The 22908-nt window shown below is 30.6% G+C and overlaps 1 protein-coding gene across 5 annotated transcripts in view; it reads right to left on the bottom strand.

Moving 5' to 3' along the window:
- Positions 1-22908, bottom strand: part of LOC130451215 (uncharacterized) — a 69901-nt gene that overhangs the window by 36472 nt on the left and 10521 nt on the right. For 4 of the 5 annotated variants that reach the window (XM_056790090.1, XM_056790094.1, XM_056790091.1 and 1 more), the window contains exons 5-10: positions 20176-20354; positions 19980-20094; positions 16968-17091; positions 10783-10922; positions 8326-8786; positions 4233-4422 (exon numbers count right to left, since the gene is read on the bottom strand). In XM_056790090.1, the coding sequence (XP_056646068.1) occupies positions 4233-4422; positions 8326-8786; positions 10783-10922; positions 16968-17091; positions 19980-20094; positions 20176-20354 (1209 nt within the window). Of the gene's footprint in view, positions 1-3231; positions 3532-4232; positions 4423-8325; positions 8787-10782; positions 10923-16967; positions 17092-19979; positions 20095-20175; positions 20355-22908 lie in introns of those variants that run through there. The other variant, XM_056790093.1, reaches the window with a different exon arrangement.

The following is a 22908-nucleotide window of genomic DNA, read 5'->3' on the forward strand; positions in this document are numbered from 1 at the left end:
CGTTTGTGAGTGTTAATTTGATTAATTCAGCCAAATGCGTTACAAATACATTCTGTTTGTTGTAAATGATAATTCAGTTTATAGATTATTAGACCGTAGCTGACTTTAATAAAACCAAGTATTTAGTCAAAAAACGACCTTGTATTTCCTGTTACGCTCTACAGAATTAAATGCTTACAAATTAAAATAACTACTTGTAACATGGGTAATTTTACTCGAAAGAACAAATATTATGCTATATAGAGGAAATTTCCATTTCTCGGGAGTATTTTTTAGAATTTGTGATTTTATTTTTCTTGTATGTATAGATACTAGTTTTTCATTATAGTTATACATAGTTCCTCATATCTTTGTTTATATGATAGGGGGGAGGATAATGCAACTTGTGGTGATATGATCAATTAACTTTTTTTTACAAAGCCTGTACTTGTATGAATTTGGGATATTTGGAATGCATTTTTTGTGTTTTTGGGTATTGATGATCGGATCAAGTTATATAAAATAAATAAAATCATAAAAACGTATTTTCTCCATGGATAATTTCATAGATGAGGCGTGTTTCGACTATGTGGTTGGGTCAATTAGTTTGCATGTATGTTTTGTAGTGTGTCAGTTTTATAATGTGATTTCAAATAACTAGTCATTGTGTTGTGGTCAAGCGATATAAATATTTCCTTATTCATTTTTGAAACCTACCTTTATTTATTCATTTCACTCTTTCTTGATGAACAGGACAACTTTTTGCTTTTGCTCCAAAATATGATTGAAGAGTATATATAGTTCAACTTTGTGAGAATCATAAATATCATTATAGTTTCATATATTTCGGTTCATTGTTATCACCAAAATTCCTTCTATAAATATTTTCAACGTTGATGGTTGGGTTTATTGGATATCTTTGATGATGATGATGATGATGAATCAGATCGGAACAACTTAATAATTGTTTTTTTTATAAACAACATGTTTAACAATGATATAGGGTGGGTAGTAAGCAATGAATAGTACTGCACTGTTCCATTCAACACTAACGACTTGGTATATATTTAAAAGATGAGATATATACCATTAGGCAGTATTTACGATTAACGCTCCCAGGCGACTTGACTTTATTCCACATTTCCAAGTTTAAAAAGGCGTCTGAAACTCAGCCATGTATTGTTTTAAGCATCAACAGAATTGTTCCTATGTTTAACAAGAAATAATTCGAAAAGTATATTACATTACAAATAAATCTTTTTTTAGTGTGGAAAACCCCGAACTCATTAAATATATCATTAATAATTCACGTTTTGAAAGCCTTAACATTTAATTACATGGGAGCATATTTTACCTCCTTAGGCTCGTCTGAGAATTCAGAACAAGTTTCAAGGCAGGTCAAATAATATTTCATAATGAAACGATCAATGGTTTGAAATAAAATAAAACTTCTTGACGTTTTAAAAAATAAAGAAAAATAGAAGTTTGAAGAAAAAAACATTGCGGGTGAGATAGCCATTTAATATGATTATAAAAATATCAATCCATAATACAATGTTTTATTGAATACATGAGCTCATTAATTATATGGAGAATATTAAGTGGAAAATGTTGATTGCCAAATGTTTTCTTCTGATATTTGAAAAATCTTTTACTTGCAAATTAGTTAAAAATCAAAAAATGCTGTTCTAAATGACAAGTCACGAGATACAATTTCATTTGAGTTGAAGCTATTAGATAACAGATAAACGTCAATATATCTAAGTTACCAATTGTGCGAAATAATACTAATATATATATATATATATATATATATATATATATATATATATATATATAATATATATATAATAAAGGATTTCTACTATTCACCACTTAAATAATTTCGAAAATCAATATTTCGTGAATATATTTCGCTGTTCTTTAAAGGGGAAAACAACTATCTTCCTGGCTAATGCCTCGACGAATATTGAATTACAACCCCTCCGAAGAGCGTGATGTAAATCGACCTTTTTGTCGATATTAAATGGCTAGCAATTGCGAAATTTTCGAAATACTGATGTTCGAAATTATTTACTATGGACTGCACTTGGGAGTTGAAATTATGGTTATTAAAACCTCATCCTTGGGATATAAGATTTTGCATTCACGTCACTGTTCTTCCGAAACAGTTATTTAATCTATGGGTAAAAATCCGCACTTTCATATATCTGTCTACGTTACTCTCGTATCAGATTTTAATAGAATTAGATAGGTAATAATAATGATTCACTTTCTCTTCTCTAGATACTCAATGTTATACAAGCAAACTAAAATTTTCTCTCTTATTCAAGAGAAATACATAAGCGATACTTCAAATTTCTAGTTTCTTTTGTCATTCAATTTGCCTTTACCTACCCTGAAATTAGCCTTTACTGTGGTAATTACTTTTTCATACAAACCAAACCTCACCTCGCGGAATATTCATTTCAGATCTGCGAACAACCAATATGGATCAATTCTGGACAGACGAAATAATTCAGTTAATGTGATCATTGTTTTCTCTTGATTTTGAGGACCATTATACACCATTTCCTATTCATTACTTTACCTTACTCAAGGTAGAAAATAGCAATAAGTCACGTGTCGTTCGATATTTCATACCGATATTTCTTTCGGTTTTATGGAATACATCCATAGTATCAAACATTAATTAGTTGCAGATACCTTCACTTTAGTTTGTGATTTATAAATAAAATCGTTGAATAGATATGCAGTAGGTGGTAGCAGAATACAACTTAAAATTATTATTATATTATCTTTCACTACTATTTTTATTGATGATATTGAAAGGTAAAATGACTGATGACTGAAATAATAGAAGCCTGATTTTAGAAAACAAACAACAAACCTCCTCCTATCTATACACCTATGCTATATATTCTTGTGAGATTGTGGCAACAAAATACCAAAATATACTCTTTTTAATATATATTACGAAATTCATGGGATTCAAAAAACAACTTTCAAAATGACAACAAACGTAAATATGGAGTTTGTCATATTTGTGGTATTCTTTTGTTTTGAAATCGATATTCAACCATTCGAAGGTTAGGTTATGTAGGCAAGAAAAATATTCAATTATTATGAGTTTAGTTAGGTTACGTTGTTTCGAATGAAGAATTTTTTAGAATTATGATTAATCGATTGAAAGCTACTTATTCTTGGGATATCACGACTAATGATGAAACAAAATTATTGAGTGTGGTTAAAACATATTTTTATTTTGATATTCATGGTAACCTATTGATTAATAAGATATGAAAATTGTCAGTACCAAAACTGTTTATTCAGGTTTTTGTGGAGATTGTGGTTTAGCCATATTAGAAGTATTCAATAATCAACAATGTCAATGGGCGTGGGGCTTAGTGGCGACGTTAATGTCGTATCATATGTCATTAATGCCATATCATCTTGACCTCATGGGTTGATATTTTTATTCAAATTTCATTTCATTTTACTTTTTCGACGTTTCGCTCCTCACTAGGAGCATTTTCAAAGAACTAAAATAATCTAAAACCATAGTTGAAATTGGACAAAACATTAAAATTGATCTTAAAATTAGTTTTAAAATGATAATGTCACATATCATGTCGATAAAAAGTAACATTAGGAATCAGTTTACCTAATTCAGAAATTTAACACAATATTCAATCAAGATATTGTCGCGAAGTACCTTTAGCTATACACAAAATTTAAAACATTTAAATTCCAATAAAAAATAATATATGTGAACAAAAGATACTTAATGTGAAATAAATGAACCAGATATGAGCAGATGTCTACCTTTAGCATATCAGGCTAAAAATTCAGCATGTTTCTAGTTTACCTTCGGTCTTTGGAAACAACCTTTTTAAATGATGGTGAAAAAGTAATAGTATCGTGTAATGAAAAGTGTATTCGTTATAAAATACCTTTCAACATTACCCCAAATATTTGCTTTGTGTTAAAATCCCAAGACCATTTTTGTTAATACTCGAAACCTAATCATATAGTATGGATTTGTGTTTATGATCTCTGTGATTATACGTCAAATCTTTTGAAAGCTTTCCTATAAGGGCGTATACAAGTGGAGTTGAAAACATATTATGATGTACAAATAGGCTTCACAAAAATCAGTAACGCATTTCCATTTTGATTACTTAATATTATAATTCCATTTTATCTGATAGATTATTTCAATTTATTAGTTCACCTTGGTGAAATAAAGTTACCTGCGCATATGATTTGACTCGAGTTGGCCGTGACTGCAAAATGTACGTCGCACGGCAAATCCGGTGTGCAAAAATCTTTAGAGTTGAAACTGATCTCACCATTTACAGTTATTCCTTTACATACTCTGTCGTTCGTTGTGTTACTTTGGTAAGCACAAACTACCAATTCGCCATAATTACTGTTCATGAACTGAAACAATAAAATATGATTATTATATCGTTATTGGAAAATTGGAAGAATTTACATCAATGCCTTGATTAATAGATATTTACTCGTAACTGTCTCAATAATAAATAGGCGATGGTTTTGATATATATTTCTTCCAGCATATAATAATAAATATATTACTTTTGGCAACACGGACCTTAGACCTCATTATATTACTAGTAAAATTATAGTGAAAAACCATAGCAACGCTTACTATCGGTGTCGCAATCGAATTAGTAGTAGTAGAAAATTGCACGGTGAAAAACCCTTCCATTGAAAATATTTTCAATGTATCGACATACATCTAATCTGCTGTGACATGGGGCACTATCCTGCTGGAACCATATCTGCTGACGTTCAAGTAAGGGAAGGTTGTCAAGAAAATCATTAATTTTATTGTTTAAAAAGCACAAATAACGATCAGCATTCAAGGTTTCTTGCAGAAAAAAGGTCCAATTATTTGATTTTTATACATTCCGCGCCACACATTTGTTTTGAACAAATTGGTTATCTACTAAATTCCTTATATGTCACAACAGAATTCAAATCGTCTATCATTATCTTCTGGTCTTAGAGTATGAATTTTTTGAGGTTTGTAAGGGTGATATTTGTATTTATTTAGAATCTTTGAAACTGTACTTTTTATTATATCCATTGGCAATGAAGATGCCCTTTTTCGCAAAGGATATTTAGGATGCTCAGTTGCAGATAGCATTACTTGCAACGCAAAGTTATTATTTTCTACTATATTTTGTCGTTTTTTGCTAAATTAAAGTATTTTTCTAACATTTTCATTGTGAATATTTTTATCTGGATGTCGGAAATTAATAATGCTACTTCTAGAAATGTTTTATACTTATCACCCACTATTAGCACAATCTCAATTTTCTCTTCCAGACTTAATGTTTGTGTCATGTCTAACTTTTCATAAATAAATACGTCTGTCAAACATAAAACTGTACAATACGGATCTCTAAAAACTATGAGAAACACTGTTAGACTGCCTAAAAAAAGTGTTTATACCGTGGCACTTTTTGAAATAATATTAAATATTATTATATATAATTATTAAATAATAATAACGTTTTTTCAAATGTTCTATATTTAGACAGTTCGCAAAGCCTACTTTTATTGTCAGAAAAAATGCCAGTGCATCCTAGATTAATTATGCATTAATGTTCAAACTTAAATTTCCGAAGTAATCGCAGAGAAAATGTAGAAAAAATATTTTTTTAATGTAAATAAACAATGTTGAATATTTAAAAGCTATTTTTTATTCTAAACATCTTTTCTTTATAACAATTTTCGATATTGTGGTGTGGAAATTTTTTCTTTTAAAAATTATTCATGTCATGCGATTCAACAATTAATATTTCAAATGAATTTCAGAACAACATAATATTAAGTTAGCATACAGTCATCAAACCCTCAATTTTTCTGAAATATAAGATAATATAGCAACTAATAAATTGCCTAACATATGAAATTCCTTGTTTAAATTGTGACAAGAAGTACAGGGTGCGGCAGCATAACTTCCTTTTTTCAAAAGTTAATAAAACTTATTGTATGAATCAGAAAATTTTTATTCGTTTTTTATAATACAGGCACATACATAAAGTTTTGTTTTACTGAGTTTTGAAGATCAAATCAGTTAGGTGACGTCCCCCATTCTCCATACACTGAGTAAACCGATTTCTGGCGTTTGTCATGACTCTTGCCAGCATAGCAGGCGTTATGTTGGCAATTTCTTCCTGGATGTTCGTCTTCAAATCTTGTAGGGTCCTTGGACGGTTCACATACACACGGGATTTCAAAAAACCCTGTAAATTCCTGTAACATGTTTACATACCGGTGCGAATTCACTGTCACTGTGACTTCATTTTCCTCAAAGAACCAGGGACCAATAATTCCACGTGAGTAAATTGCACACCACACTGTGACTTTAGGTGAATGCAAAGGCCGTTGATGCAATTGTCGAGGATTGGTATCAGCCCAGTAGCGCATGTTTTGTTTGTTTACGGATCCACACAAATGAAAATGGGCTTCATCACTAAAAAAAACAATAGCGTCCTCAGGAACGACTTCCAGAAAAACCTCACACGCGTTCCTCCGAGAATTGAAGTCACGTTCAGAAAGTTCCTGCACAATTGCCATCTTGTATGGATGAAAATGAAGATCATCATGAAGTATTCTCCTCACAGAACGATCGGAAAGTCCAAGGGCAGACGCATGTTTGCGCGCAGAACGCCGTGGTGATCGCAACACTGAAGTTCTAACTAACTCAATGTTCTCCGGTGATCTAATGGGCCGAGGGACTCCAGTTCTTCGTCTTGTCACACTTGCAGTTTGTCTGAACGTAGTGACCCACGTAACAATTGATTTCCGGTCCGGGACAGGGGCCAAGGGGGCTAAATTAAAGCGATTCCGAAAGGCGCGCTGGGTTGCGATCACAGAACATCCGCTCGAAAAGTAAACCTCAACGGCAAACGCACGCTCCTCACTGTTCCAACGCATGATGGCGACTGAACTGTGCCGGGACAAAACTTTATAGTCCCCCCTCTCGAACGAGACCACTAGCACTCCGTTACGACATCTACCGACTAAATGGCGAACTTTTTAAAAAAGGAAGTTATGCTGCCGCACCCTGTACATTGGTTAGTGGAAGAGGTCACAAGCAGATAACCTTTCACAAAAGCGACAGCAAATAATATCTTGATAGATGTTCTTTAGCCAAACATGTCTTTTATGAAGGACACAATCTGCCAAAGTTTCGTCAACTGAGAACAACTACAAAAAACGTCTATATTTAGTGACAACATACATTGACCAAAATGATTAGTGTATTAATGAGAAAACTTAAATAACCTCCGTGTAATCTATGCATATATTTCAGATTTCGACAACAGATTCTATAAAAGATCTCCGCTATTGACAACTAGTTGATCTTACCTAACCTATAAAATTCCATTTCATTCAAAACGACCTAACCTAATCTAACCTATAAAAATTTAATATCAATCATGATCTAACCAATGAAAACTAAGATCGAAGATTCTATAATGACCAGAATCAATAAGCTTGATATTTCTATGAAGCATCAATTTGAGTCTTGATTTTTGTATTGAAAGAATTTAACGATTTTTAAAAGAAACAACAACACAAGTATTCAACATCTCGGAAATATATTAGAGTTAGCAGACATTGGTGCTTAATTTTGACGCTACAAAACGCTTATAAACTAAAACTGGAATGTTCAAAAATGGAAACATGGAAATTGCAACATAAAATATTGTCCCAATCAACACAATTCATTCACGAATCAAGCCAGACCTGCCAAACTTTACAACAACGCATCACACAACTCCAAAATAATCGCAGATCTGTCACATAAAATATGAGTCAAATATACACATAACTATTAGCCTTATCAACTCAAGGAAAACCAGTCTGGTTGATTCCATAGCAAGCAACTAAATAGAAATAATAGTACATTTTAATTTGAATATACAAACACCATTCTCTTTAACTCACAATAATCACACGTCTCCATCAAATTTCAATCTAATTCAATATAAAGCCTTCTCGCCACCTTAAACTACACATTAAAATTCCCAAAATAAAAACAATAAAGCAAAGACGTTTATTAGGGAATGAGGGAGAGAGGAAAGGTGGTAATTTGTCTATCTCCCATTTGCTCTAAAATTTCCCACAAGAAAAATTAACATCAAAACAGGAATTGAGTAACTGGCATTTAGTCAAAGACTTCATAAAAACAAACTCCAACCAATCAACATATATTTGAATTGCAAAAATGGTAGTTCAAAAAATTCAAAATCGGAATGCTACGTATTAAATATTATGATACAGTATAGAATGTATATTTACCTTAATATGGATATAGTTCCTCTTGATATACTCTCTGTTTATTTCATAAATGTTCTCTGACTGAGGAGTTACATAATCTTCAAATAAAATATTATTACAATAAAGTCTAATAATACTGGCCGGGATTCCGCTTAAATAGTCTGACAATTGTTGAACTGTAGATACCACATCATTTGAAATTTTCATCAGATAGTCATTGTCTCTAACCAGTTGTACCAAAGAATTATCTTCCTCCTGCGTTATATATATTATACGAGTACCTGGATCTGACGATTTCAGTGTGTTAATGCATTGTTTGGATCTTTCTACATCATTGTCTGTTAGTCGACCGTCTTTGCTGAAGACGAATAGAACTTGTCCTTCAGGTTTTATTCCCTTTTGATTACAATTGTTGCGTGATCGGTTTTGATAGTAGCTTATTACTGTTTCTAGGCTTCTTCCTAGAGAAAGTGTAACTGGCCCTAAAAAAAGATCATAATAGAAAAATTTGACAATTAACTTTCATTATTCTATTTGATTTGCCTTTATTACAGAAGTGCAAGACCTGGTTACTCGTCTGATATATGAATGAATATGTTATAAATATTTTTTATATATTCAGTTCATTTACAAACAATATATAACGATAGGCAATTAATTTATATATACTCAGTGACATTAGAAATGTTATACTGAAAAGAAATGATTTCTCATTCTTATTTGGCAACATCATGGTCACTCGTTATTATTTACTAAGAGTATACTCTATAGCAAGTATATTCAAGACAGTGAGACAACTGGACGTTATGTTGATGATGATCCATGGACCATTTCAGATCAATAGAAACCGCAATTCCTTTTTCAATAAATACGCACGTCCATATACTTCGAACGGAAATTCCCCAAGAAGCTGGCGTTAGTGTTTTCCCGCCACCCCTATCGCCAGTTTTAATTTCATTCAAACATATGTGGGATATGATGAGGAGGAGAATATCCACTTTGCCCAACCCTTCATAGACTCTGATGCATTTAATCCACGAAGTTAAAGCAACGAGGTACGACAAGCAGAAATCGACTATATCCCTATGTCGATATCTAGACATGTACAGGAATTTTCTAGTAATAAAAAATTTCGCTAATCCTAAACAATATGCTGAATCGTTTTCTCTGTACTATATTAAAACTTTGGATTCATTAGGTTTCCATTGGAATTATGATTATATTAGGAATATGGTATATAATAGAAAATTGTCGAAGAAATTAAAAATTATAAAAAACACATTCCTCCCGGCAGGAAGGTTATAATTTTTATTACAATCTTAAGGTTTTATAATTTTATTAAAGTTAAAAGGGTAAGTATTGTACTTTTAAAGACATGGCTCTAGAAAATCTCTTTTTGGGTTAATTATATTTATTATGTTCCGTTATATAATAGATAATTAATGTATTCCATTCAATTCCATTTATAGTTTTATAACTATTTTCCAATGCCATTATTGTGAACTTTCAATATGAAACAAATAGATATAACTATTTTCATAGTTTAGTTTTATGTATCCATGCGGTTGTAAAATACTGACAAAACACAGAATACTCAGAGTTGTCACAAAGTTCACATCATGAATAGAAGTAACACAAACAAACGGATCAAATTTTAATGCAATTAATAAATTGCTTGAATACCAAACCAGTACTCAAGTATTGAAAATGTTTATTGTGAACATGTTATGATCATAGCTACAACACTACTTATAAGTCACAAATATAAAATATATTGTAAGCTGCACTCAAATGATAGAGAGATAGAGAGAGAAAAATATTATACACTAATTCGTGATCATTCCAAAAAATTAAAGTAAAGACATTTTTACTAAACTACAAACGTATTTATAGAAAAATAATTTCGTCTATTAACCAAATCAGCAATTTATTATTCAACTATTCAACACGTTTATGAAAAATTTGTCTAAATGAATAATTTTTTCTAAAATAAAAATTCTAGAACTGAATTAATGAGTATAGAATGATAATTATGTGTACTATAACTGGTCCACAAACAATATAATTGCAAATATGCTGAATTTCTACATTTTCGTTATATCGTTTAATCTTTCTTAAAAAATCATCTCACTAGATAACCGGAAATCAAATTGGATTATTTATGAAGAAAAATGGATAAACGTATCCCATTTCACAAATATATTAAGTAAATATTAAGTAAAATGTATATTATTAGAATCTCACAAAAACTATATCTGTACCGAAAGATTACTAGAAATCTGTGAGGAATAGAAAAATCTAATGAACTAAATAAAAAAAATTAAATATACAATAACAAGTTGTTTCTTTCAAGGTAAGTAAAATTTTATTCATAATAAAAAAAACTCTGGATATTTCCGATCGCAAAATAGTTTTCTATAAAAATTATATTATCATAATTGCAATTGAATTGAAGCGGAATAAAATATATTCACCTACATTCATCTCTCAGTTCGTTCAAATCCGTAAAAAGTTGGAAAACCTCCCTTGTTATGTTCACCAACCAATTGCCTGATTGACCACTTACAATTCCTATTCTGCTACCATAGTAAGAAACCTGAATAGCTTCCGACAGAGCACTGAAAAGAAAAATAAATATATAAAGAAATTTCCTCTCTTTCATGAGACAGGAGAAGAGATGAAATTCGAGAGAATATTTTAACGTTATACGAGGTATGATAAAAACACACAGTGAAGAATTTGATGAAACTAAGTAAGAAAGCAACATACAGTTTGAATTACTACTCATACTCTTCAAAGTACTGTTTTAACTAATAAATAATTTATCCCAACATTGAATCTGTGACTGTCACATGATGCTAAAACTGGCGAGTAAGTCGGATGTGATTTAATAGAAGGTTGTACGTTGTCATTTTTAAGGTTTATTTTGCTTTGAATCGTTTAGTAAACGTTCCAGAACCATAATTACCTATTTGAACAGAAAAGTTTTTTTTCTTTTTATGTGTATGTTTTTGAGGTTGAAGGATGTTCCGACTGCTCCTCGTACTTAATTAATTTGTTTGCATTTTTAATCAACTTTTAATCAACATTTCAAGAGCTTCTATAACTCTTTTTGACATATTTTCTAGTCACACCTCGTAAAGAATCACTAGGAGGTCATAGATAGAAACAATTTTTCATATTTGATTCAAACTAATTGCTTTTCTTCCCAAATAATTATCAACCATAGTGCCATAGTGTGCTAATGTTCAATACTAGAATTTCTAAATAAAATTTTGTGAATACCAATTTGAAGAATGTTAATATGAATCAGTAGGATATTTCAATTGATTTGCAGTTATTTTATCTAATTCAGACATTTTATAGCTCCAATGAACTTTTTGTTGGTATTTTTGAATGTCTTTTATGCTTAAATTAATTTGAACGTAAAAAATCTCTTCGATATCAATAAAGATATTTCACACTGTGTTATTTATAAATTGAATAATATTGGTCTGATTAAATATCCAATTCGATAAAAACGAAATATCCTCAAGTCCTCAATTCCTCGTGTTTTTTGTCAAAAGATGTGAAAAATGGTTTTAATATTTACTATAACGTGTTATCTCTCAACAAATGCAATTTCGAATTGTGTCCTGATTCTGATCAATCAAAAACAATAATAATAAAGTTATTCGTGTGTATTTACATTTAAAATGAAATTCAGTGATGGAAATTGAGAATCAGGAATATGAAAAGTTACCCATGTAGAAGAAATTAATATTTTGAATACATTTAAATACATTTTCATTACATATTATAACAAATATCTTGAATATGTGTTTAACAGTTTCAGACTTTCCTTCCAATAAAAAAACGAAAGAGGCTATAGTTATAAAATGTCTTATTATTAACATTTGTGAATTAGAATTATGCATTCATAAGAATATGAACAAGCTCCAATTTTTATAAAATGAAGTTGGTATAATTTTGTGACATTTTTTAACCACCCTTTCCTTGAGCAAGATGTGTCCAGGTTAACTTTGTCAATAATAAAACCTCACTGCTGCAGGTACATAAGGGATGATAAATAACCAACAAATATTGATAATCACATATATTACATTTTAACTCTACCTTTTCGGTATTCTGCTTAGGTTGCTATAAACGTTCTACATATGCATATTATTCATTTCAATTCATTTAATTTCATAGTATTATATCATAAAGATTAGATAAGGTACAAATTTAACATACCAATAAACATACTAGGTCTATTATCAAAGTGGAGATGATAAAAATTAACATTAGTTTACAGGAATGTGTCAGAAATTGCAATAGTCAAAAGATGATAATAAAAGACAGCCGAGAAAATCCCAAAATAAAGTGAATATGGGTGAGATATTTTGCGAAAAGCCCCACAACAAATGAACCTACAAATTGATGCATTGGATACCAAGAGAGTCCAGAAGAAATTATACACTTTCATATACGGGCAGTACGGGCACCTTCTGATACCAAAAAAAGATAATTGAGATATTGTTACCCACCACTGATATTCCATTTAATATTGCATTATAATATATCTCATTTTCTTGTGCGAACTAAGAGAAACTGCGCTCGGTCTTTCTGTGACAGCATGTATAAAGTTTTATAAATTGGTTTTTACTGTTTTCCTTTATTTTAGTTTAGCGTGCTTCAACAACGTTAGTCATTCGCCCAGGAACAAAAAAATATGGAAATTACAAACAAAGTATTTGAAGGATTATTAGAAAACTGTTACAATTCATAAATTATATTGAATTACATTTTGTATTACAGGCTGGTTGCTTTGAGGAACTCCCAGACTCTAATTCTGCAGTCGGTGAGAATATACTTGACGGACGTAGGATTGTAACATCTAACACAGTCATATTGTAAAATCTAAAACTTTAATGTCATGATTTAATTTCTTTTGTTTCGTTCGTTAATTTTTGCATGTTTATTCATTCTTAAATATTTTTGTTGTTTCGGTGTTTATAGACCTTTTATTCAGTTGTATAATAGATTTTAGAGGTATAATAACTCTCACTGAACAATATCAGTGATCTAAGATACGCGGATTTTAGACCAAAGTTTAATATCAACAAGCTAATTTTTATGCAAGCCTAAGTAATCTGTCAATTACAATACTCAATTACACAATTAACTTAAGAGTTAATAATAGACATCCATATACGGTGAATTAATAACTTTTCTGAAAACTTTGTAGTTGGTTGAAATGGTCTATAATGACTTGGTCAACTACTACATATTAATGAAAATATTAGATATGTCAATCCAATCTGAAAAAGAGTATCATTGTGTGGAATTATGGAAATCTCCTACACAAAACGGACCAATATTCAAATTATGTTATGGCTATTAATAAATATTAGTAATGCTATATTCTGAAATAAGAATTTTGAATAGGTTACTAGTATTTTGTGTTATATTAGCGAATTCACAAAATTAATACTAAATGATAAGTATTTCCAAATAATTTTATTTGTTTCAATTGTTAATTTTAACAGATTATGAAAAATCTAATATCAATTTAAGGTATAGAAAGATAAAGATAGTTTACTGTGTGAAAAAATACAACATTTATTTTTATTAGATATCAGTTCACATCTTTGTTATATTTTAAATGATATGTTTAAAAGATAAACAATATTTTTCTCTTCTGAATAGTCAACTTAGTTATATTGGAGGCAAGTTGAAATTTTGGTGACATTATCGTAGTGTATTTCTTCTTATATCATAATTTTGATGCTGTATTGCATTTCGACAAAATATTAAGATTATGAAGGATTCATATCAAGGATTATGTTGGGTTTTATGTTAGATTATAAAAGTATGTAAATATCCATCTATTTGATTGGAATGGAACAAATAGATCAGATCCAAGAAAATGGGTGTTATTTGATAATATTTATTTTTCCCTTCTACAGTCTTATGCGTTACTGTGTAAATTACCAAGAACACAGCATTTACTTTTCATGTGGTTTCTCCACTGGTACTATCACAATCAGTTTTAATATTGTTGGATGTCCTAAATAATAGTTTGAAATACTGTGATTCATATGGCACAAAAGTTTCATTTGAAGAAGTCTATGGAGCGTCAATGAGAAGCTAGTTTCTGGTCACATCTCGACTACTTTTAAATCGCACTATTTATTGATAAAATCAGTTCACTAAAAGCACTTTGTAACGTTTTCGATGTTTCTTTTTACAACGATAAGGTCTTCGATTCCTTCTAAGTCTGACACTTTAAATAGAAATGACAAAATGATAAATTATAAGTACTGACTGTGTGCTATCACAAAATGTTGGAGTCAAAGTGATGACCTATATTACCATGGGACCTTAAGCTGAATTTTAATGTGCGTATTAGTAATACAGCATTTACGCAATATAAAATAAACGATTAGCAGTGAATGAATATACTTATGAAAACTCAACAAATCTCTATCGTTAATAATAGTATGATCTAACGATTAATTCGGGTTTCTCATATATATACGTCTATTCGGAAAGGTTTCCACGATCAAAATTGTGAATAGAACGGTTTGAACCGCGCTGAAATTTTGAAAACTTTCGACGTTTCAGCTTTCACTCACAAGCCATCAAGGGAGGGGCAATAGAACCAAAACTATAGCCCCATTTCGCTCCATAAGTCCTGAATTATTAGAGAAGCTATCGAAAAAGAAAAACTCAATCTGTCTGGACACAACAGACAATAGCAAGAGATTACCGTCAACCTGGAAATATAAGATATGAAAAACTAATTTTATTTCTGGGCAGAAAATATATATCCAAGGATATCTGTTCCACGTTCCCAATAAGAAGACTTCTTTACAATTTATTTCTAAATCTTCTTGATTTTAGGTCTCTTCTGTTTCAAAATTAGTTTTTTCAATAATTTTTGAAAGATAGGTAAAATTAACATTTCGACTTTTCTTTAAGTCTTTATCAAAATATTATATTGACACTGACAATAAAAATTTTGATATTCATGATGAAGGTGATCTCTTGATCAATATAAATAAGCAAATTTTTATATTTATTTTGATAATACTTAATGAAAAGTCGCAGGATGAATAGGCAAATTAATCTATTTACCATATTTCACTGAACTAAAATCTAAAACACCCAAAAATATAAGAAGTAATATTATATATCAAGTACCTTGTATTGATTCTGACGGTGTCTACATAGAGCAGACATCTCAGTATTTAAAATATATGAAAAAAACAAACATTTAATTACAACGATTCAAAAATTCTTATAACGGGATCAAAGACATTAAAAAGACAATTTTTAGAAATGGTTCTCATACATAGAAACGAGAACTACAAATAATTTAATTTATGGCTGCGACATATTTTTAGCGCATTTTTACAAATATAGTAGTATAACTGTAGATGTGCCTAAACGAAAGAAATTTTGGGCATAATTGAACTAACCAAAATGTGATTCCATTGGCCAAATGACATCAATTGGCATTGACATTAATTGACGTAAATCGACGTCAATAGACATCGATCAGCATTTGTGAAAAAATAATGCGGATGTAATTATTAAATAAATGGAATTATTGATATTTTTTTTGTTTCATTTTTCATGGAAACTTTGTTTTCTGAGAGATTTGTTAATATGTACTGATTGCTATCGTTAAAAAATGTGTGCCTAGAGTGAGTGTGAGAGTTTTTTACTTGGAATATAAAAACGAAAGAAAAATTAATTAGAATTAAAACAGATTTATATTTTGATTCTATGTTTATTTTGATATTCTCGTTCTAGGTGATCTTTAGTTCGGATAAGTGACTCTGAAAGAGAGGTTGCTGCCCTGCACTAATTAAATGCAATAATGTCGAAGTAAGTCCGCGTTTACGATTCTTTCCTTGCAACTGCCAGCCAATTGTTTCCTTTTGTGTTTTCAACAATTTTACATCAGTTATAGGTTTCATTTCATTTATTGATTGATGTGATTTGAAATTTATATTTTTATCTTAATTTGTCCATTGGTATGATTTCGGTACGTAGTCTTCAGACAAAAGTGTGTTGTCGAAGAAAGACCTAGAAGAGGACGACCAATAGCCACCACGCCAGCATAAGATCGTTCTCTAAATGTATTTTTCGGATCATGTCTCAGCGTCTTTTGGACGCATCTGGTGTTTTGGTTATAAACATTACATCAAAGTACACGCGGTTAACTTATGTCCCCTACCACTTTTGAAAAGAGTGTCTCCAATACAAATTTGTAGACGTACTCAATTAGAATGGGATAATGGAAATGTGACTTGACAAGTTGATGTTCGTATTATTCACAGAAGAATCGATGTAATGATAAGAAATTTAATGTATAACATATTGTAACACGCCAATCGACCTGTTAATTCATTTCTTGAAGGGACTATGCGACAGAAATGATTACAGCCCCAAAATAATTGACGAAATAGAAAAAATATTTGCGGTAGAACATAACATGTTGATTGATAAACGGCAAAATTTTTAAAAATTAACTTTTTTGAAACAATTTATAAATTTATGTCCATTAATTTGAAATGACTAAGAAACTTCACAACTCCACAGTCAGATGTGACAAGAAGTTTAAGAGTGAAGAAAAATGTAGTATAAGAAATATTGAGGAAATTACTTACTAGATCATTTGCAGTGCTTTGTAATACTCGAATGTACCGTCAAGAATAATAATAAGTTCCAAAGAAGCCTTCATTTGTTTTCCGTTTATATATTCTATTCTATCGTATTCATTTGCCAGGTTTTCTGTAAAATCGTGAGAACCCGCTTAAAAACGTAATATGAACTAACTAATTAAAAAATGTAATAACAAGAATTGAGAATTAAAAAGAGAGATGATGTAACGATGTTATTTTGGTTTATTATATTATTTCTTTAGTGAAATTCTTGTATCTGACAATTATAAAATATCAGCATTACGGTCGACATTTAATTGTTAATGAGATCAATTAAAATATGTTCAAATTATCTTTGAGTCGACGGCTTCTGCTTATGTTATCGCCTCCGTATTTTGGAATACATATGAAATATTTTTCATTAACATTCAGAAATTCCATTCTCCCAGCTCTATGGAGTGAAACTGAAAATTAAATTCAGTTTCGATTTCATATATTTTTCTTTTTTTTCTTACTAAAAATATTTTAAAATCGCATCTTACGGAGGTTATATTAGATGTCGCACGAAATGTTTCTATTATAGCTCATTTTGAATATATGGTAGGTGTCGTGGTGTGATTATTTCCATTATTTTGGATTTTTAAGTGTTTAACATGGTACTTGACATGTCTGTCTACTGTAATTCTTCAATGTATTCAGGGCCAAGCAGAAAAATTGAACTGCAACTGAATTACATATTATATAGATGTAATTTTTTTACTCATTTTATAGTCATACTACGTCCTGTAGAGTTTATACCTACTTTTTTGTGAAGGTCATTTTATGAATAATAATATTCCACTAACGTGTCATTGCTTGATGTTAAAGTGAACCTGTGTATACACTTTATGGATAAATAAATACCACGTGTATTTTTTATTAAATAATGTTGACTAGAAAAACGAAAAATTATAATAGTACCTATCTTAGATTTGATATTCTAATAAAGTACTCTTTAAAAGAACCCAGTTTATCACACCAAATATTAAAGGGACCGGAAAGTTGTTTCTGCGAATTACGATATTTGATTGTCATTGCAATTGTAAGCACATTGTGTTCATCGAAGTCGAATCAAAAACCTTTTAATGTTATTGTAATTTTTTCACTGCTTAACAATTATATATTAAACGTGTTTGCAGTTTGGAGTGAAATGGCCAGCATAAAACCAGAAAAACATATCCGGGAATTGTATTGTATTCTTGAATTTAGTAAGGGCAGTAACTCAAAAGCTGTAACCAATAACATTTGTGATGTTTATCTACTGCACTGGTAGTTCGCAAATGCAAAAGTTTAAATCCTCACTTTGATTTCTTTGCGCCCTATCAAGAAGACAAACAATATTAGACAACGACATGCTAAGTGCAGAAGTGGAAGCAAAGACAATCAAGGAACTTATTGTTAAAAAATTGTAGACAAAAGCTTGTGAAAAACTAAGAAACAACAAATACCTAAATAAGGACACAAATCAAATAAAATGTAAATATAAAGCATACAAAAGAAAACTACAATGAATATCAAAATTACCTTTGAAAATGTACCTTTTTATATGTATTATACATTACATGTATATATTGTGAAAATTAAACCAGATATAATAAAACTAATTATGAGGCAATCCTAAAATAGGTGATAATTTACATTAAAAATCAATAACACGATTAAACCGGTGCGCAGCAAGCTCCGAATTAAATATTGTTATAGAATATAAAGCACTTTACAAAAAATATGCTTTCACATTATGCGGGGAAAGTTAGATAGATTAGATTCTAATTGGCAAATGATTGTGCATTTTTTACATTGTAAATTAACGAGCACAGCTCTCTTCTGTAGTTTGAAGATTCGTTCAAATTGAGTCGCACCACACTTACCCCAGAATGGAAGAGCATATCGGAGATGCGACTCAATAAGGGCATAATAAAAAGTTATAACTAAACTTGATTGACTACCCGAAGCATTTGCAATAGATTTGAGAAATGACCGATGGAGATGTTTGCGTCCCCTATAATGAACAAAGCCCACGAATGCATCAGATCCAACGTATTGCTTTACTGGTACAATTCAGAACTAGGGACCAAAATGGAACCCATATGATAATCCACAACAGGAAAGGGTCTCTCCAAATGAAACACAACGAACAACTGCGAAGTCAGTTTTACATCCCAAAAATGCGTTTCTGTGTATTTGGTGATGCGGAATTTTCATTTTGAAGTGCTAACACTCAAACTGTTGATTGAACCAATTTTAAATCGAGAAGTATCCGGTTATTGTCAACAGTAAATTGGATTCACGAAGTTCAATGTTTTTCCTTATTTGAAAATATTGGGAATATATTCAGTTTTAATTCATTTTGTAGGGCGAGTATATTGATTTCAGCAAATATCAAATTCGTGAGAAATAAACTGTTTGATCTATTATATTCGAATTTGTTTGTTTCTGGCAAATACTTACCAAACTTCGAAGACACCATCAAGAGTAGGGTTTCAATAATTTAGACAAGGAAACAAAACTTCATTATAGATATACTGGGAAAGGAATCTCGCTAAATTAATTGAATTTAGGACTTAGATTCTTGAAACTATTTTGATAGAAAATGGAGAAAGAGCTATAAGTAATGAATTTTCTTATTCGAATTTAAACAAGTAGTGATGTGAAATCACAATACTACCTTCTTCCAAACTTTCTTTCCTTTTCATCAGAAAATTCTATTTTCTTTGTGTACCTTTCCTTCCATAAGTACTGCGTCATCTTCATCTCATTTATTATGAAATTTTTATGTTTGTTGCTAGCCATAATCTTTTCCTAAGAAGAAGACTTTCGTGGACTATTGAGTTGGATAAATTATTTTCTTAGTTGATGATATTATTACTAATATGAAGTTATTACTTTTGAAATATATAAATACTAAGTATATTTCTGAATAAGGAAATAGTATTTCATTGAATCTTGAATATTCTATGATAGGATTGGAAAATTGCTTACCTGCTATATATTTAAATCGTACACTAAGTATTTCGGCCATTTCCCTAATTCCTTGATCTGTAATTCCAGCGGGGTAACTCCCTATTGTTTGGAGCAATTTCGCAGATCCAATTATCTGAAAAGATTAAATAAGATTCCACATTTGCTGAAAACATTTGGAAACTATATGGATAAAATGTGATCCTTTAACTTTTACCTGATCTGTTAAGTTGATTCCTCTAATAAGAGAGTCAAATGTTAGAGTTCGATTGTTTGCTTTATTTCCAAATTGATACATCACAAATCTTTCTGAATAGTACATGTCCAAAATCTGTGATAACCTAATACTTTCAAGAATATTTAACCATCCTTCTACGTTAGTACCAAGAATAGCACCTAAAACAAATTTTATTGTCACCGGATATGAAATGCTTTGGTATTATTCATTTTATCAATATAATTGATCAATTCCACTTTAACTTCGGTTCAAAGTGGTCAACTTAAGACATCAGGTTTATCACTACCATTTGACCCTTGTATTTTGTAACTAATAAAAATTTTTTATTTTCCTGGAAGCATATCAAATATGTATCAGTAAACATATATATACATACTGAGATCTTCAGTTTCAAATACATTTTTGAATATTTATAATCTTGTAAGAGTGTCTAAAACTCTTGAGAGAAAAAATCCTAGGAATATCAAGAACTCGATATTTTGTTTAATTATGAAAGCAATGATTAAATTTCAAGGGCTGAACATTATTTTACTTGAAAAAAATACATACAAAAATCGTTTCAGAAAACCCAAACAATGGGCTAGAGCAGGGGTCTCCAAATTACGGCACGAGGGCCACATCCGGCCCGCGGACAGATTTTGTCCGGTCCGCGGAGAGCTAACATACTTGAAAACTCCTTTTAGAGAACATATTTTTTATAGCATATAAATTTAGTTTACTGAAGTATTCTAATTTTATGATGAATAATTATTAATATGACATCTACATTAATATGGTCATGGGCTACTCATAACATTGTTGTATGCTTATTGTTTTTGTGATAAGTTGGATAAAGAAACAGAATTGTAGTATGTAGTAAAGACATGTATAAGATGCAGAAAATTTAACTTCAGTATATAATAACTAACAAATTATTGAAATGAATCTAACTAACATTTTATACATTTTAAATAAAAACATAACTTATAACAAGCATAATGACATATGAAATACTAATAAGATTTATGTAACTGAGATTTTCCATTTGTAGTTGTGGACTAATTTTACTTGTATCAATTATTAAAAGAGATTTAAGATGCTCATCAGTTAATTTAGATCTGTAAACATTTTTTGTGTACTTCATTTTGGAGAAGGTCTTCTCACACAAATAAGTATCAAATTGTGTCAGTGGAAGATTCATATAAAATTCCAACAAAGATGAGTTTTGATATTTGTTCTTAATTATATCACTGCACTGTAGATCAATCATTTCCATTTGAAGTTCCGGGGTTAGGGTTTCAATGACAGTATCAAAAGGATTCTGAAAAATCTTAATTTGATTCGCAATGGCATCAAAGTCCGAAAAACGAGTATCAAAATTTATTTTCAAAGCACTCAAAGTTTTGATTGCAAAATCGATAGGAAACTCAGTATCAGTGGTGTGGCTGAATACTTCACATGTTTTAGAATGTGAAAAACATTTACTTCGTAGTTGTTATTGAAACAGTATCAATTTCTTCCGGAATGATTTGATATTAGTTTATAAATCAGGAAGATGCAGGTTTTTCCACAGTTATGCGTTGTTTTGTAATTCAGTAAGAAGGCTATGCTTTTCATTCAAAAAAATTTCGATCACTGCTTGAAGTTCAAAAAAGCGCTGAAGGACTTTCCCACAACTAAGCCAACGTATGGCAGTATGATAAGGTAAGTCATTTTCTTCAATCTCTTCAATAAATTGTCGGAATTGTCGGTGATTCAGCCCAAAAGACCTGATAAAATTAACAGTTGATATGACTGGTTTCAGAACTTCAGACATATCCAAACATTTTCTGCACAAAGACTGTTGATGAATGATACAATGTAAGATATTGGTTTTGAACCACCGTCATTTTCTACAGTCTTTGACACAAGAGCGACCATTCCTTTATCTTTCCCACTCATGTTTTTGCCTCCATCAGTTGTAATACATTTCAAGTTTTTCCATCGAAGGTTCTTCTGATTAATGACCTTATCAACTCCTTTAAAAATATCTGTACCAGTAGTTGTGCCATGAATACTATACATATCAAGAAGTTCTTCATGCACTTCATAACTTTTATCTACTCCTCGAATATAAATCCACACCTGAGCAGTATCTGACACATCCGTTGACTCATCCAAGGCCAAAGAAAACCACTCAACATGTCCATTTTTGTCGAACAATTGAGAGGATATATTTTCAGCGATGTTCGAGCAACAGTGTTTGCTGACATACTGACAGTTTTTTAATAAATTTACCTTATCAGGGCACATTTCTTCGGCTACTACAATTATGCATTCTGTGATAGTTTCTCCATCGGTGAATGGTTTTCCACGTTTTGCAATTTCAAGAGCCACACTAAAGCTGGTACGAGTTGCAGCCTCTTGTTCAGTTTTGAGTTTTGTAAATGAAGATTGCTGCGATTCCAATCCGCGCTTCATAGCTTCGAATTTTTCGAATATTTTAAGTAATTTTGAAAATGTTTTGTTTCATAATGACGTTTAATGTTATAATCTTTGAGACCAGCTATGCTTTCATTGCAAATCAAACATAGCGCCTTGTTACTGAACTCAATTGCGAAATACTGAATCTTTGAATTTTTTGCATTCACTATCAATTTTTCGCTTCTTTTCCATACTACTAAATCTTACACAAAAGCAACAATTCAAATCAAAATAATGTTACAAAGATGTCTTAAATTTAAACACGCACAA

This window comes from Diorhabda sublineata, chromosome X (genome assembly GCF_026230105.1).
Source record: "Diorhabda sublineata isolate icDioSubl1.1 chromosome X, icDioSubl1.1, whole genome shotgun sequence".
NCBI lineage: Eukaryota > Metazoa > Arthropoda > Insecta > Coleoptera > Chrysomelidae > Diorhabda > Diorhabda sublineata.